General features: G+C 37.0%; 1 protein-coding gene across 2 annotated transcripts in view; it reads left to right on the top strand.

The window, feature by feature from the left end:
- LOC113227205 (kinesin-like protein CG14535) overlaps nt 1–19,493 on the top strand; it is a 465,861-nt gene that overhangs the window by 339,495 nt on the left and 106,873 nt on the right. For both annotated transcript variants that reach the window (XM_026460095.1, XM_026460097.1), the window contains exon 2: nt 15,420–15,591. In XM_026460095.1, the coding sequence (XP_026315880.1) occupies nt 15,420–15,591 (172 nt within the window). The remainder of the gene's footprint in view (nt 1–15,419; nt 15,592–19,493) is intronic.

The following is a 19,493-nucleotide window of genomic DNA, read 5'->3' on the forward strand; positions in this document are numbered from 1 at the left end:
TTTATTATTGAGACGAACGTGACTGTATGACATTGATTGATTTACATTGATGTTGTAGATTTTAAGACTTGGTTTTCACTGTCCTGTGAAGGTGGAAGTCTAATATCATATAATCAGTGATTTATGATTATTATTACTGTTATTTTATTATTATTATTTGGAGGTATTAGACAAGTATAATCAATAATAGGAGTATAATTCGTATGCCTTGATGGCACGCCATGGCGATCATAAAATAATTGTTAACATCTTTATTTTATCTATGATGACGAATAAAATTGTTTGATTTGATAGGGCTTCAGTGGAAAACCAAAATTTAGCAGGTTCTCTGTAGTACTTAAAAATAAATATCTCCATTAAAAAATTATGTGCAAAGTCCATTGACTTACAAATAAATGGACGACGGGACTTATGTAATGACGGCGGAAAAGGACGTTTTAAAAAAGAATTTATTATTACAAAAAGACGTTTAATTCGGATCAAAAACCTTACAAGACTAAAGTATAGAAAAAATACAATGAAAAGTAGAAAAGCATTACGTTACATAAATCTAAATAGTAAGCTAATTCGCCGTAGGTGAGATTCAGCATTTACCAGGCTTTACGCCATGGTAACTCCTCCCTTCTTCAGATAGAACCGCGTCCTGCTGGTTCCTTCTGGTCCTCCAGGTGGGTCCGGCGGAATATCGGTAGTTTTCCCTTTTGTAAACCACTGGTATGATTTCCAGCATAATATGCCGAGCCCAATGATGTAGAGGATAATCGTACTCCAACTAGGTGTAGTTGCGATAAAAGTCCAATCGTCAAAAGTTTGTTCATCCTGTATATTGTGAGCTTTATTTATAAGTTCGTGTATGTTATCTAATGAAATGTCTTCAAGTTGCAGCTCGAATCGTATTTCGTTGGTAGGTATCACTGCTTGTTGCGGTAGTGGGATGACGTCATGTATTATTACGTTGGGGAACAAAATTACTTTGAGGAATAAAACTTATCGGACTATTAAAGGGTTTGTTATCAATTGCACGTGGAAAATTATTATTATTTTGGTGTCTAAATATTTCAGGTCGCGGTTTATTTTGTGAGCCGGAAGGGCTATTAAAGTTAGGGTTCTGCCTGTAATTTGCTTTGGCTTCCTCCTGGCGTGCTGTCACTATAGCAAGTTCTAAAGTATTAGGGTTTGCAATTCGTACCCCTATTGATACATGAAAGTCAAGTTGTTGAACATAGTGTTCTATTGCCATTTTTTCATAGTACGTTTTGTCCGTATGCTGACCTACTAGATATAGGGTATCTAACAATTCACGGATTCGTTTTCCATACGTCTCCGCGTCTTCGGATTTATTTCGGCGGGTACGTGTGAGCTCCTGCATTACCTGGATTTCATTTCTAGGCTCACCTAGGCGCCTTCGTAAGGCTGCTTTAATTTCGTCCCAGGAGTTCACCGAACCTTCATACGCTATGGCATCTATAGCCGCGCCACTTAACCTGCTCTTAATTAGGCAGACTATGGCCTGCGCACCTGCCTCGCCTCTAGGCCGTGTAAATGATATCAGGCCGTCTACTTCCCGGATATAGAAATTTAGCCTTTTAGGATTGCCGTCGTATCTCGGCATTAAGTCGGAGATCATTTTGTAATCGGCTTCGAACTCCATTTTCTTTTTATAAAACACCTACTAACGTACTATACTAAATCACTTGATTTAAAAGTGATGTTATAATCTATAGCGATATAAGCATACAGACAGATAGACGTTAAGTCACACTTATCACTAAATACGACAGGAAATAGAGCAAGGAATGTACTAGGAAGAGTATGAGCACTCACCAATACAGCCACTGCATCGCCTGCTCGGGTCTTGTAGGTACAGGCCTCCAATTCTCCGGAGTCCCGCGGGTTCAGTCGTCCTGGTTACACCGTCGTTACTGTTCTTGATGGGATATCGCGGATAAACGATTGGCACCGTTCACTCTAGTTCGCACAAAGAGTTCTATTCACGCGAATACTTTTGTTTAGAAAAGTCCAGAGTGCCGCGATCCTACCGACTGCGCCACTTATGTAATGACGGCGGAAAAGGACGTTTTAAAAAAGAATTTATTATTACAAAAAGACGTTTAATTCGGATCAAAAACCTTACAAGACTAAAGTATAGAAAAAATACAATGAAAAGTAGAAAAGCATTACGTTACATAAATCTAAATAGTAAGCTAATTCGCCGTAGGTGAGATTCAGCATTTACCAGGCTTTACGCCATGGTAACTCGGGTCTAATACAAAAACCACGAAAAAAATGTCCCAAATCAACCTATTTAAACGTAGTGACACGTAAAGGAATATGAGAAAGCTAAAACGTTGAATTTAAATTGTAATGTCATCGCAGTACTGACTTTTGAGCGCGGACCCGACGTCTATATAATTGTAAGTCAATGGGAAAGTCAGATATTTTATATATAATAATTCTCTTCAAATCCGGAACACAGTAATGCTGACATTACTGCTTGGCGACAGAAATAGGTGAGGTGGCAGTACTTCACTGGACGAACTCTTTCACAAGGCTCTACTGCTACTGAATCCTTACGTGTATAGTATATTATTTGTACCACCATTATTGAAAATATTATGTACCTAAACCATTTTATCTCGCAAAACGGTTTTCCCCGCTTCGCCTCCGGTGACTCGCCATAATCATTTCTTGGCTATGTTGATCTAGAATATTTTTGCCATCTAAATAGAAAATTATTACGGACTCCTTCGTTTTACCACCGTTTTATATTTTCTCTATTGTCTTTGAGACAAAAAAAAATATTAAAGATGTCGAGTGAAATAGAGTTTTTGTCTTTGACTATCTATTTGCCAAGTTTTATTGAAATCGGTTACCGGAAAGTGCGCGAAACCGATTTATCCCTTAGTTTGCCACTCTTAGAGATGGAATATTTTCTTCAAATTTAAATGGGACCAATAGGGACCCTCTTTCCAACAAAACAAGAATCATCATAATCAGATCTCTTTCACACTATAATTATAAACATACAAAAGATACACTCGAATTGAGAGCCTCCTCCTTTTTTGAAGTCGGTTAAAGTATCGTTTAATTGTGATAGCCACAAAATACCGGCAGCGTCGGTATTAAGATCGTTTAGACCAAACTCCGCTTCACCAACCTAACGCAGGTTGTGGACTTCAGACTTCCAAGGATTGTGAACCTTGTTCGGCATGCAGGAAGCTGCTATTAAACGTTAAAAAATCTACATAACTTTGAAGTCATAGTCATAGGTAACACAGTATACGAGGATTTAAGTTCAAAATGACCCCAATATATCCATTTGGGATTCAAATGGATATATTGGGGGATGGAGATATTATCTGTTTGAAACTAACACCTATACAAGAAATCCACTATAAATGGTCAAACAACAACGACATATCGTCTGTTGAAAGGTAAAAAAAACCACATACCTAAGTGACATTTTATGCAAAAAGTCTTTAGTTGACACTCAAAAACAAGAAAGCTATAAACTCAATAAGTGGTTTTATTTGCAGAAGGATGGCGATTTTCTTACGACAGGTACATAATTTGTAGATTTTTTGTGGATTTGTGGAATGTCACTTATGTGGTTTTACTTTTAAGCAGACGATATAGAAGCGTTGCGTGACATAGGCTGGAAAACGTTTTGTGGGTGCACTTCAATCAATATCCATCTATTTAACCAATTTGTGCCCCTCTGAGGGCTTTATCAGAGTAGAAAAAACACGAAGGGCTGCCACGATAAGGACTGAACTTACCCACAAGGCTTTTGCATATTTCCATCTTTTAATAGCTTTTTTAAATATTTAAACAGCACTAAACCCTAGTAAACAAAGTAATGGCTACCCTTAACTGTATACGTGTGTATAACTTTATGTATAAACCTTCTAAACACTGGTTACATGTAATAAGGTGTGACGGTGTGACCTCCTTACACCTTCATCTCACCTCGTTGTATCGCCCCTCTCCACTTGTATCCTATCATTTTTTATTTTACATGTATTTAAATTTTAAAGTTGAATTGTTCCATCTTCCTTCACTTTCTCATTTTGTTTTCGTACCACGGTCACTCCCAGTTCGACCGCCACAACAGTCGGAGCTGTTCCAAATTCCATCGCGAATAATCGCTAATTTTGGTTCTTTACTACGTTTATAATCATTTCATAAGCTAAATCATGTGTAATAATTTATAAGCCTACAGCCTTCGTGTACCTAAATTTACATTTACCTTTTAAATTGTTACAGCCCTTTCTTTAAACTTTACTTCTTTAATAAATTTTGTGGACCGGAAGTTTCCCGTTTCATTACCGTGAACCTGTTCACGGCTAGTTAGGGTTACAACCCTTTCAAAGGTGTCAACATTTGGTACATTAAGTCTATGGTAAGTACTCTTCATAAATAGATGTGTGACACAAACCGCATCATTTTTGTGCAGTGTCACGCAGAGCTTTAAGACCAAAGATCTGAGGGGCACTGACACTGCGTCCGCCACTGTGAGACATAAGTTGACAAGTCCCATGCGCCTGTAATTTCATCAGCTTTATCGTTGAAAACCGAAACTCTATAATGCTCACATTACAGAAATAGGTAAGGTGGCAGTACCAGAGCATCCAAGGTCATCCAGACGGGTGACGCCATAACCTGTAAAGAGCTCGTCAATTTGGTTTGTTTGAAAAAACAAAATACACTATTTAGATCTGAAATAATAGTTTCATTTCATCGTAAAAACGCAAGAAATCGATAGAATTATTAAAAGGTGATTTCCTAAATGGACTTAAATGTTATTTATAAAATTACACAAGCACTACTTTAATATGGAATTTGAGTAACCAGCACAAATCAATACTATCAGCACCATCACTACCACCAGAGAAGAAGCAACGATTCGTGCCATTAAAACACATTGCTTAGTGAGACCCCGATTCTCAAAAGCGTTTTTCCACCCCACCAAAAGCAGACGGGAGTTATCTAAACATTCCCGTATAAGAATGTTAATAGTTCTGAGCATAATACAGTGAACACGCGAACTATAGCACGCTAGAAAGGTATGCAAGTTGCAAGTCCCGACAGAACCCTGTCTTGACATAGTTTTTACACACTGCATTGTTATGGGCTAATCTACAACTGTGTTTACATTTTACGAGTATACACGCCTGTTTTTTACCTAGTTCGGAAAGCAACTTTGTTTATTAAGTTGATAGAGACTTTTATTTCGACGGTGTTTCATGAGGGACATATTTTAAAATACAGTACATTATTGAACAGACCAGGAAGTAAGGGATTGCCGGACAAGTATGAGTTACAAGGTTGTGTATTAATACTAGTCAAACAATCCCAGTTCCCGCCGAGGCTTATATAGTGATTCTCTCAAACAATGCGAGGAAATAATAGAAGATTAAAGAGAAGAAAATGTAAAAAGTATGTAATAATATAATATGTAATAATATAAAATATAGAAAAAGTAAAAAATATGTTAATTAAAATTGAAAGTAATGTTCGACATAGTGTTTCTCTCACTGATACATACATACGGAAAAAAGGCCAAAAAAACAGAAGCACTTTAGTTTATTTTACCACCTTTTTTTTAAAAAAATACTAATTTAAAAAAAATTACGAACACTTGACGGTTGGCTGTATGAGCGTTTCCTTTTCTTGTTTACATAGTTCATGTATTACGAGTAGTAGATAGATTTAAAAGTTTAGAGAAGTGGACAGTGATGAATTTTATATGCATTGTACTTTGCGGGCCTTAACCGGGAAGAAGTCGCATGGTTTCACAAACGACAAACTTTTCGTGTTTGTTTTTTTGAAAGTAACACTAACATTTCCGAGCATGTTTGAGAAAATTACATTTTCTTTAGTATAAGAAAACAACTTCAAAACTTTGCTATCCGCTTTCGCTGTGCTCAAAGACAAACGCAGATTTTTTTTTATAATACGTACAAGTCGTGCGACTGGTGATAAGTGACAATCCTGTCCACAACAGTTGCAGTGCCGCTCAAAGGGCACTGCCACTGCGCCCGTCACCCAAGTTAACAAGTCCCATGTGCCTGTAATTTCACCAGCGCCCTTACCCTTCAAAACTGGAACGCAGTAATGCGAGCTTTACAGCTTGGCGGCAGAAATAGGTAAGGTGGCAATACTACCCTAGACGATCTCTTTCATAACGAGCTCTACTGTTACTACATTTGTTGGAAGTTCTCGTCAAAACGAATCATGTGAACCCAAACACAAAGTAGCTGCTGCACATTGTTAAAGAGTTTCTCTCATTTGTTTGCCATTTCCATCACCAGATCAACTCCAGGTCACCATAACATTTTATTTGGAATGTGCCAAGTTGTATTAAAAACGATTAACGGAAAACTAATCGATCAATGTTAACAAAAAAAAAATCCGTCAGAATTATAATTTGAGACACTATATCTTTATAACATTCCCGAGTTAATACGAATATAATTGACGTAACCTATCACAAACTCGAATTTATTGTTTCCGGAATAACGTTTGTTCGAATTTTCATTACCCCGAACATCGAATTATAACGGAACCGGATTTCAGGATATGTTGGATTTTTATCGGGAAGACACGAGGTTTAAAAGAAAAAATATTTTTCCTCTCAAAATCACTTTCGAGGTTATGAAAATTCGAGCTAACGTTATTTCTGGAAAATGTCGTTTTGGACTTCTGATAGGTAACCATAATTGGCAATAAATTTTTCGAACTCGGTTTTTTTTTATATCAAGTGACGGGACGAACAAGTCGTACGCCTGTGGGTAACCAACTCGCCTATCCACTTGCAGTGCGACTCAGAGCTCTTAAATCGCAAAGATCTTAGGGTCGCTGCCACCTTGCGCCCATCACCCTGAGACATATTTGGCAAGTCCCATGTGCCTGTAATTTCACCACCACCCTTACCCTTTCAAACCGGAACGCAGTGATGCTCACATTACTGCTTGGCGGCAGAAATAGGTAACGCTTGACCTTACAAAATGGATAGTATATGTATTTCGCTCTCTCATTGAAAATGTTACTACATTTATACTAAATCCACCCCTAAAGTTATTATACTGCTGAAAACACCTTACGTAGGAAGTCATAAATCAACTGTTTCCGCAACCCCAAAACAATATCTAATCCAGTTCCAACCCTAAGACGGCCTAAACCTCTGTCCAGACGGGTCGCAGGGCAACCACAGGCTCGCGTTCGTGTACACCGGGTCTTAGCTGCAATGCGACGAATAATCCGCAAGGCCTACAGCCGCATCATTTATGATGCTTTTGTACATGTGGCAAAAAAGATAAGTTCGTTAAATACTGTATTGTAGACACCAACATGTATTATAGAATTTAAAATATACTCACTTGTTACTCAGACTGGTTCCAAGGTTTTTTATTATTATTAACAACAACAAAAATGTAAATACATAAACAATTTGCCTACTATTCAATTGTGTGCCTAAAGTTTGGTTAGACACAGTGAAACTGTATTTTTTTTGTTACTGTCAAACTGTGTTTTCAAAAATAAATTAATTGTGAATTATGAACAATCAAAAATAATAATGATTATTAATTAGGATATCTATTTTCGGTTCTTGCCTCTTCCGTGGCCCAAAAGATAAATTTTCAATTTTTATAAAGGATAAGCGGTATTCCCCGGCAATGGATAGTCAGCCGGGATTAAGGACTCAAGCTCCAGAATCGGCGAACCATGTGAGCCGAACCGAACAGCACAGCTTTTTGCATTTGCGCTGAAAGCGACAGCCACATAAATCCAAACGCCTCACCTTCTAACGAAAGGCTCGCTGGAATCAGTCACTGCAGTATACGGATTTCCTATAACATGATGGTTTAAACTACGACCCAATACAATTAAGGGATTTTAAGCTTCGACGTTAGCTGACCTGAAGACGTTTATTTCTCGTTAAAACATAGAGATAAACAAGTAATAAATAATATTTATCTGTGCATATAAAGAATATTTATATGAATATATGTATACAAATTTCTTTTACTCACTGTACAATGTACCCTACTAGGTAAATCTACTCATAGTTGGATAAAGTCAAGAATTTGACTGTGCTGAATAATTTCTGACAACTGAGAGTCATGTTTTCCCATCTGGTTAGGCGGGAACCACAGCCTTTCATTAGCTACGATCCTGACACAAATATTTCGCCTCATCAACATCCCTTATCTATTACCTAATAGACAAAGGGCCATTGTAAATACCGCTCCTTGTGAAAGAGTTTCCACCACCTATTTCTAACGCCAAGCAGCAACGTAAACATTGCTGCGTTCCGGTTTTGAGTGGTAAGGGTGCTGGTGAAACTACAGACGTATAGGACTTGTTAACGTTATGTCTCAGGGCATATGTGCGCAGAGGCAGTGCCTCTCAGATCTTTGCGATTTAAAGCTCTGAGTGTCACTGTAATTGTCATAGGTTGATGTGAACCACGTATCACGCAGATGACTTATTTCTACATCGAAACAATTGACATTTCCACGGGAAACTTGGCTAATGTAAAAGTGTAATCTACAATAATTGAAAAGAACAGAAAAACATTTATCGCCAAAAGCCCCGAGGCGCAAACTGAACTCGAAATAAATGAACGAAACGTGACGCCTCGAGTGACCTTTTTACATTTTTCAAAAATTCGCCTCGCGTCAATACTGGAGGGGGCCCCACACGACCCGTGATGGATAGCTCTTACGTGACGACAGAGGACACCACTGTGACGGCAGGGAGGGATTTTGGGGCCTACGGGTTTGTGAGGCACGATGGCAAATCTTTGTGACGTCTTGCATATCAAACTTCATATTAAGTGTAAAAATATTTGATATACAGAAAATGTTAAAAAGTGAGTGCACTGAAAAACCACATGAAAAATGAAATTTGCTAATAATGTAGTGATCCAATTTAATAGTATATATCAAAAAAAACTATTTTAAAAGACGTCCTGAATTTTGTAAAGAAATTTTTGTTCTGTCATTCAATTAGTTTAGGGGATATTTAAAAACGCACACCCCTAATATCTTTGTAATATCATATCGTATAATCGTATACGATGGTTCAGGGATGCTAGTCCCCGATGTGACTGCGGTGCCCCAACACAGTCCATGCAGCATGAACTTGCTCGTGTGCCCTTCGTACCTTAATACCTGTAAGAGGGAAAATCTCTAAGCAGTCACGGATAGCACAGTCAAGGTCAATATAGTCCTAAAATAAAAGAAGCATCGACATGATAAGAAGAAGAACTGTATATAAATTGTAACAGAATCTCACTGCCTCAATAAGTTGATGGTCTTGTGGCCTCATCGTCTAAGTTCGGCACTGCCATTCCTTATTTTATTTTAATGCCGCAGCGTAAATCTAGTCTTGGGAGACGCTTAAAATTGAAAATTCTCGCGGAGTATTGGAAAAGTCGCATTCCGAGCGATGACGGTGACACAATTTGCAATTGATATGCAGGAGCCGTCGCGTCATGACGGGAGCTTATTGCATTTGATGATTTATATCTTATTCAGCCTCCAGGGTTGGTGTACACCTTGGAGCATGAAATACACTTCTTTAGCACCCGAAAAAAAAAAATGTACGTGTGTTGTTACTTTAATTCTGCGCATGTTACAAGTTTAAAATATAGAAGACGTCCGGGGTATTTATGACAATGTTTATTTATAAGCACTGCCAGTGTAAGAGTTGTTATACACGGCGACACTTAACAGCCACGCAAACGCGCGTTCGTGAAACGCGCGGTTGCATCGCCAGATTTGCGATTTATTGGCGAATGCATTGATGCAAAATCGCGACTACATCGATACAGACGCGCGACTGCATCGATACAAACGAGCGAATTGACACAAACGCGCGAGAGGCTGCGTAGCGTTTACATCGCTGCTTAAGGTCGCACGTATATGTAAAGACAATTAGCTACTGCATCGGTATTGGATCGCGTTTGCATCGCTGCTAAAACCGCTCTAAGACGTACAAAATAAATAAATATCTTAATCTTTGAAATTATATGTGGTTTTCAAGACCTATTGACATTTAAGAAGACAGATAATTCAATTTCACGAATGTCTCCAAATTTTATGTTAAGTATGTAATATAAAACATATTACATTTATAGGTATATGAATCTATAAGAATTTTGACTATGAATCTGTGTCTATATCAACAACTTTATTAAGCAAATAAAGTGGTTGTATAACGGTAAACAAATGATCAATATAAGCAGGAAAGTATACGTCGGTATATATACGCGATATTCGTGAGACCAAAACAATATATTAGTGTGATAAAAGTACACATACTTCCATCGCGTTAACAACAGGATTTGCCTACGGTGTTCTAACTGCGAAGTCTGTCATTATGTACAGCTTACTGATTTAGCATTAATATGAGCAAGTCATCTTTTACGCCTGGAAGAATGTTTTAGATTACTTTTTCTAAGGAATACGGGTATATTTTAAGGTTGCTGATGAAACTCCAAGCCAGTGGTAGGCGTCCATATAACTCGATTCCCATCGGCTTGCCTAAAATTTGCCGCGTAGTACCAAAAGACTGTACTAAATAGCTCGCGTAACCTACCACTTAAAATACATATTATTCAAAATATTCACTCGTAATAATTTGCCCCGATGCAACCTCTCTCAACTAATCAACGCGAGGTAAGCCGGCGGATGTGCGAGTTCTATTTCATTCATGAAATCTACGCGCTCCCATTGAAACACGCACACATTCTGCAAAAATCCTCTTTATAATATTTAAAGAAAAGGCGGCCGAGAAGCCGGAATTAATCGACTAGAAGTCGAATAGCGTTCACTTAAATTTAAACCTAATTCCAACAAACTACTGTTTAATTCGTTTTAATATCAAAATCATTGCTAGATGTAAAACTTTTTTTAAATAATGTAAGAAAATTATTGTAATAGCAAATTAATACAAAATATGGTTAATTTGTATTTTGTAAATCTTAACGATAATAGTGTTACATTTGTAATATGTGTATGTATATTACTTTTTAATAGGACTACGTAAAGAATGTATGGAAGAAGGTCATGGTAATTCGTAAGTAATTAAAATAGCAACACTTAGCATTCATGAGTTTATTTATTTACAAACTTTCGTGTCGCGACAGGCAGCATATAATGTAGTAAATCACTTTAAAAACTTTGCTATTTTATGTGTAGAATAAATTAACCTGTGAAATGAAGTGAACTAATATCTTTTGTGATAGTAAGTGTTATGCTTAAGTGTCGCCAGGACGCCTTAAATTAGTTTCTTCAAAAAGTTAAAGTTTCGGCTTTTGCTGCTGCAGGCACATGGTACTTGCAAGGTGACGGATGCAGTGGCAGTGCCGTCGATAAAATCTCCAACTTGTTCATCCATCGTGGCTAAACAAAATCATAAACTCACAAAACAAAAACACTAGCTGGACTGCAACTGTACCGCGATTGACGCACTTCGAGAAATTGTATGAACATTTTTATAGACACTACAGAGACGCGCCTCAGAGCGCTTACACAAGGCACTTTTAGCAGCAATGTAAATGCGATGCAGTCGCTAATCGTCTACCTGTACACATGCGCGCCATTTTAAGCAGCGATACAAGCGCGCGACTGCATCGATAGAAACGCGCGATTGCATCGCTACACTTAGGATTTATAGGCGATCGCGGGTTTGTATCGATGCAGTCGCGCGTTTGCATCGCTGCCAAAAGTCGTCGTGTGTAATCACTCTTAAACGCGCGACTGCGGCCGTTTCTACAGACGTCTCGTTTGGACTTGCCCTTATAAAAATTTATCCAAAATAAAATATGTTGGACAAAGTTTTCATGTTTTCTCCCCGTCTTTACTTACAGTGCTCAAACTTGGTCTTTGACGAAATAAAAAAAAAATCGAAATCGAAAAATCGTCAGAAGTTCGTATTAGGGATGTGTCAGCGAGGTATGGAGCGCAGTGTCTTGAAAGTAAAACTGTCAGACCGCGTGCGAAACAGCATACTGCGCTCCAAAACACAAATCGTCGACATTGGTCATAAAGCCGCGAGCTTAAAATGGAACGTGGCCGGACACGTCTGCCGCATGTCAAAAACGAGCTGTGGGCAAAGACCACCACGGAGTGGTTCCCACCAAAAGGAAGACGACACCGTGGAAGACTCAGACCGAGATGGCGTGACGCATTGGACACGTAAAATCGCGAAGAGTGGAAAAAGGGAAGGGAGGCCTTTACCCTGCAGTGGGACAGTAATGACTGAAAAATAAAATTAAATGAAAAATTTTCTGCATTTTTTTATTTTTACAAATTATTTTTTAGATACACTGGTATACTCTTATCTGCATATTCCGGTTTGATCCAAGCTAATGGTCTGTATCGGGTCTAAGTGTACTAGATATTCGATATCCTGGAGGAAGATTTCAGACAGCCCGAGGCGAGGGATCGCTTTTAAAATATTTATTAAACAGCAAACTAGTGGAATACTAGTGAATAAATTTGGTCTCTCTAGGAATTATTTCTAGAAGTATTTTCCATTTTGACTTAGTTTTTTAACTTCAGACAGAATTAAATTTTTAATCTTTCTCAAAAAACCATTTTATTCAGTGATTTTGTAAGCATAGCATGTTTATATATATAATAAATATAGTTCAAAAATAATTTTGTAGCTATCGAGCTCCTTGTGAATGAGTTCGTCCAGGAAGTACTGCCACCATACCTAATTCTGCCGGCAAACAGCAATGTAAGTCAAAGTCAAAGTCAAAGATTATTTATTCCATAAGTAAAATAAATTTACACTTGAAAATGTCACATTTAAGCTACTGCTCGTTCACTACGCTGACCTCCCTGAGAAGAACGAGCAAGAAACTCTAGGGATTGCTCTTTTCAAATAAACTTAAATGCTATGGAATACACTTAGAATCAAATTTGTGTGGATTCTGGAGCCATGTCGTCTTTGCCATACATCTTTATCTAACACGTAGTCTTCAATTTTGTAATATGATTTTTCGATCAAAATATTTTTAATGTATTTTTAAACTTAGGAAATGATAAACTTAATATATGCTCCGGAATCTTATTGTAAAAACGTATACAGTTCCCCGTAAAAGAGTTGTTTACCTTCGTTAAACGAAATCGTTGTACCATGAGTTTGGATTTAGCTCTAAGGTTAATATTATGGCATTACTGCGTCCCGGTTTTGAAGGGTAAAGTTTCTAGTGAAAATACAGGAAATATACTACGAAATACAATACTACATGACTGCGTCCATAATGAAGCGTACATACGTGTTTTAAAAGATTGCTGTGTACCAAAAATTTAAATAATACAATATTAAAATAAAATTATATTAATTAATTATATTAATGTGTAACCTATTGCTACATGAATTTGAAAGTGTAAACCTAGATGTTATAATAAAACCCGCTTGTTACTGCTTGCGTGCTGTGGTAGCCTGTATGTATAATGGTTTTTTTAATATTTTGATTGTACTTTTTAGCTGTACACTGTATATGCATTGTGCAGGCTATCCATTCTAAATAAATTAAGTTAAAATAAATACAACACATATCGAGTTCTTAGGTTTTCGTGTTTGTTAGGAAATGAAACTATTTTTAAATTCCTACGTGTATGTTGGTCACGGTTGACCATGAGACCTCTAAAGGGCCCGAAACGTAGATTTGTTTGATAAAACAAATAAACGCGATTTAAATCCGAAAAAATAGTTTCATTTCCAATACAACATGTGTCAGTTGTACGATGAAAGTAATGTCAAAATTCGATGCAAAAGCTATCATTTGACGTTTCGGAGTAAGGACTTACGTCAAATCACGATCTTCGTACACGTTTCGTGGTAGCCTCCGGCCCAGTACAAAGCTAAAACGATTATTGCTTCGTATTTCGTGGTAGATCTACAGGTACACGGGGCTTTATGTGCCAGGGTGACGGTCGCAGTGGTATTGCCCCTCAAGTCTTTGATGGGTTTTTGCTATTTAAAGCTCTAAATGGCACTTCAACTGTCATTGGTTGGCGTGTACCACCAGGTGCAGGACTTGATCCTTCCGGTTCTTGATATCATAAAAAAGAAGTCTTAAACATATTTACTACCTTTATATTATTAACACGTTACTTTTTATACGTTCAGTACCTGTTTAAACTTTTAATGTAACATTTCTATGTTTGTAATAATGATAATAATGTGCGAGACAACTGCACCAATTGCCTGGTCGCAAACTAGAGAATTCCTTGCATTATCAGTACCAGAGCAACAGAAATATCTGAAGCACTTCCCAGAACACTCAGACCAGAACAAATTTAGAAAACGTTTTCGTCTTTCAAATTTGTTCTACCGGGAAACCGGGACCTCCGCATCCAGTGTCCACAGTGCAAACTGTTAGGCTATGAAGGTCGTCAATATTTTTTAATAAAAATCTATTTCAAAAAGTTACACTATAAAGATCTTAAACAAGCAGTGATTACATAATATTTTTAGTTTTAGGATGTCCTTTTAAAGAAACAACCTCGTCGAGATAAGCACGTAACTATGCCACGTTTCCGTTCATACTCTATAAATTTGTGCCGTCAATCGTCTAATATTCAATCTTCTATACGACCAAACTACTTACGTAAACCAAATTAAGTTGGACATTGACGGGATTCGGTTATTCCACAACACAATACTTACAAAATACGACAATAATGGTTAATTTAATGTAATAACAGAACCGTATTGAGGAAAAGGCGAAAGAGGCAGTATTTACTGGTTTTCAGACTTCACTATTTCGTCGGGGATATTGCAAATCCGCGTATGTAGTATTGGTAAAAAGCGCGTATCTTCACTAAACCAAATTTCACTGAAGACGGATTTAACGTTATTACTTTGTTATTTAAATGGCTAAGACGTTCATTTTCGCACAGTAAGCAATAATGTATGTTGTCTATGGACTGATAACATTAGATTCCCGTAAATCACGCTAATTTGGTTGCCACAACATTTACGCGGATTAGATTTGTAGACTAACTTACCGAAATGGACACTCATAAACAAATGCTAGCTACGCGTAATTGCACTATCTCCGACGATTTGCCGTCGAAGAGAAATAATTTTGAATTCAAATGCATTCGATCATGGCTATGCTGTTTAGTGCTTGCAAGCATTCAAGAAGCTTATTTAAGCTTCTTGCAAACATTATATAAGAAATTGGATAAAAACAACACTCCCTTATTTCACCTCGGCACCATTATAAAATTATATGTGATAGGCGTTCGAGAAATCGATGGAACAGATGGGAAATAATACAAATATACATAATTACTCGTTCGACTTACATTTGAATATACATAGCTTAGGCTTTTTAATGGTGCTTTTCAGATTTTGTAAAACATTTCATTTTCTATTGCTTCCAGGGCATCGTCAACAAAATGCAGTGGAGGCTCCCCACACCGCGAGAGACGACGTCGGGACGAGGACGTGACATCACTCAGCGGTTTTGCTGCAGCATTACACCGCACCCCGCCCCCGCCCCCACCGGCTCTGCTGCGAAGGCTTGGAGTCAAAGAACCTACGGGCGTTGGAAAGGTAAAAAAAAATGCCCAATTTGACTGGCCTTCGAAATATAAAATTAGTACATGGACAACAAAAATCGTGATCTACTTATTATAATAATATACAATAACGATGAGAATGCAAAATTTCATTCACGAATTTCCACATTTACTTGTTAGAAAATAATCATTAAGAACTTTGTAAACGCAAGGAAAGTTATATAAAATCACAGATTTAAATACGTCAGTCAGAACATAAGAGAAAACAAAGAAAAAGCACAATATAAAGCAATATAGAAAGTAGAGTATCTGCACAGTCATCGCCAATAGAGCTTTGTGTCAAAATGACGTTTGCTAATTTCCCGCCCAATCGCGTCCATGTTTGACAGGACAAATCAAATTTAGAATGATCTAATTTTTTTTTATTTATTAAGGCTTTGGCAAAGCCATTAGCCTAAACATGAAGTTTAATTACGTTTCTGTAAACATGGCCGTCACAAAGAGGATAGGCAATTTGAGGCGGCGTGGTTGGATTAACTCGGGATTCCTTAAAACGGGCCGATACGGGTATTTTAGTTCGAGATTCGTATAATTTCGCGTTTTAATCTTCGATTAAGGCACAATAGCACTATCCTATTCCACTTTAACTAGATTCACAAAATAATTGAAAGTCAAAATAAAAACGACACTTCTCCCTCCAAAAGGTCCAGAGCGAATCCCTTAGAATGATCTAATAAATGCACGCACCTGTTGCGTGTGTTGTCTATAATTAGTGCTTTATCATCATTGACTTACAAATAAAATGTTTATCATAGACTCTATACTCGTATACTATACAAATGCGCATCTGGTGGTATGTATCTACCATCACAAATATGACCAAACGTTTCCTGTATTATTGACAAAAATTATGCCGGCACGGACGTTGTCTCTGCTTCGCCTATTTACGATGTTTTTTTTTAAATGCACCAGTTAGGTAATATACGATCTCTCTCAAGCCAGCTGAGGTCGTCAAAGGAGAGGTTTAAAGATTGTACCAACGAAATTAGTTGACGACTTTTTTATGCTTAAATATGAGAGTTATAACATTTCACATAATAATAATAATAATAATATAATTATTTATTCAGACAACAACATAATATGGTCCATTAGTGTTAGTATCTTACCAAAATTAACTTAAAAACTATGTTAGTGACAAAGAAAAAATAATAAAATAAAATAAAAATACATGTCAATTCTTTCACTCGCATCCCAACCAAATATACTAACATGAGACTACTTGATCAGGACCCGAATGAAAGACTATATAATATATATAATATATATAATTTGTTTCATAATAGAATTCCTATTATTTTTATGACTTTCACGTGATTTATTCACATTTCAGTTTACCACACAGCACTTTTGATATATCACATGTGGCTTTATTATAGTCAATGGTACGAATTTGTCGTAAAACACTTACCAGTAAAAAACAGAGAAAAGATTAAATAATTAAGAGACACGTCTCCGACAAGAAGGTATATCCAATTTAATTTCACGGAGCGAAGTCGAGTGGCTCGCGGATGAATTTACAGAATAATTTGCGTTCAAGTTCGCCCGATAATGCGTTAAGAAGAAGGCAGCTCGCGATAAGCACTAGGGCTGCTATAATCTACAATCGGAAACTGATAAAAAGCAGAAGAGGTATTAACCTACCACATTTATATGGCGAACGACTATGGAGTGGCCCTATTTGCATACTTATTCCCTGAACGCTATAACTTGAGCCTTTTCAAAGCGACAGTTTTACTTTTTTCTTTTTTATAATACCAAGTGACGGGACGAATAAGTCGTGCGCCTGGTGGTAAGCGACACGTCAATGCCGCAGTGCTTCAAATCGCAAAAATCTTAGGGACACTGCCACTGCGCCCGTCATCCTGTGACATAAGTTAGCAAGTTCCATTTGCCTGAAATTTCACCAGCACCCGTACTCTTACCGAACCGGAACGCAGTAATGCTCACGTTACTGCTTGGCGGCAGAAATAGGAAATAGGTAAGGCAGTACTTCCTTGGACGAACTCTGTCACAATAAGAGTAAATAGGCGTTATTACACAGCATACTCCATCGTCACTTTCCGTCGGGAGAAACGGTGGTCAAATGCGTGCACTTATTTTACTCATTTTTTTTATTTAAAAAATATGACATATTCAAATTAAATTTAACAGTTACTAAGTAATATTTTTAAAGAAAAAGTATCGGTGAAATTTATAAATTACTTCTAACTACTAATTACTAAAAGTGATCACTTAAAGAGGTAGAATTGTGATGTGATTATTGCAGTATTTTTGTTAAAAAAAAGCCGTAGGTCACGGAACGAAGCTGTGGACCTCACGAATTTTTCTGTGTGTTTGTTGTCGTGTCTTATAGTAGTAGTAGTTTGTTTTTTCAACGATTTTTAGCCGTAGCGCCATCTATGAAAAATCTTAAGTATTTCGTCACCCAGTTAGAATGTTACCTACCTTACCTTATACCTATACAGCTACCAGCCCTGGCTAGAGATCTCGCTATTCATTGTATTTTTCAATTTTTCAATTGGATTTTCCAATTGGCGTAAGGTACTCGCTGATTGACAGGAAAGGAATGGTGTGTCGTGCGGGTAGGTAGGCTTTTTTCGTGCACCTCACTTTCGTTTACCACTACATCTTCACATTACCATGAAGTGAGATGATGATAAAATATTTGTTCGTTATTAAAAAACAGAGTCCTTTTCAGGAATATAGTAATAGAATTATTAATTCACAATTCCCCGATTTTTTTTTTAATGATTCCGCTCTAATTTTCCGACGTCACCAGCCCTTATTCAATCTTCCAAATGTCCAACAAAAAGACAAATCCAAAGGACTGGACTGGAATAATTATTGGACGACAAAATGGCAAATAGAAACAAAAAAGGACGAGAAACAACGTAACAACCCTAGATTGTTTAAGGGGAAGTTGTGCTAATTGGTTACGTCTAACGAGGCGGTTGATGACCTTCTCTAATGAGTTGTCTCTTTACTAAAGTAGTATAAATTATCTAGTAATATTACATTAAAGTCTGAATTTTATTGTATCTTTCATTAGCTGGGTGGTTAAATGAAATATATTTATTACTTTCTCATTTAATTACCTATTTACAATTTACGGCGGTCATCTGAAGAAATACTTAGGCGTTATCAAATTCAAACTTAAGAAAGTATTCGAAAGTATTTAAAATATCACGTATCGTCGGAAATCGGCATCTCAAGTTTATAAGTACTATGCAGGTATAGGAAAGTATAAGGTTATATTAGAGAACTAAAGAAGCAACTTTTTGTAATCTGTACTATTTTACTTTATAGTTTTTTGTCCATAAGCGCCTGTATCTTGTTAACCCATCACTTATCGCATTAGCACGGCGACGTGTGTAATTGCTAACAGAAAATAAACAGGCGCGAAGCTCAAACGAGATTGATGGGGTGTTTTAACTTATGTAGGTGCCAGACTAAGATTCGTCGAATTTTTTAATTAATGGCTCTGGTTGCATTGAAAATACATACTATTATAAATTTCAAGTAGCAGGCGCGTAGTTAAGACTTAAACTTTAAAATAAGTTAAAATAGCATGAGTTTACAGTGCAAGTGCTTTCGTTAACGATAAGCGTAATATTTTCAAATATTTTATATTGTAAAGGAATTTTATGTTTTTGTGACCGCGTTACGACGTCAGAATCAAATAAATGTAGGGGTTTACAACATTGCCAAAAATTAAAATACAATTAGAACCTAAAACGTTTCATTTACCATTTTTTATTGTTTCTGCAGTTACTACAAAACATGATGTGCTATATCTTCTAAACTATAAATGATCCTTTTATGACACCAAGTGACATGATGGACTGTCGAACGAGACGTGCGCCTGGTGGTAAG

This window comes from Hyposmocoma kahamanoa, unplaced genomic scaffold (genome assembly GCF_003589595.1).
Source record: "Hyposmocoma kahamanoa isolate Upper Pololo Valley unplaced genomic scaffold, ASM358959v1 202, whole genome shotgun sequence".
In the NCBI taxonomy this organism is placed as follows: domain Eukaryota; kingdom Metazoa; phylum Arthropoda; class Insecta; order Lepidoptera; family Cosmopterigidae; genus Hyposmocoma; species Hyposmocoma kahamanoa.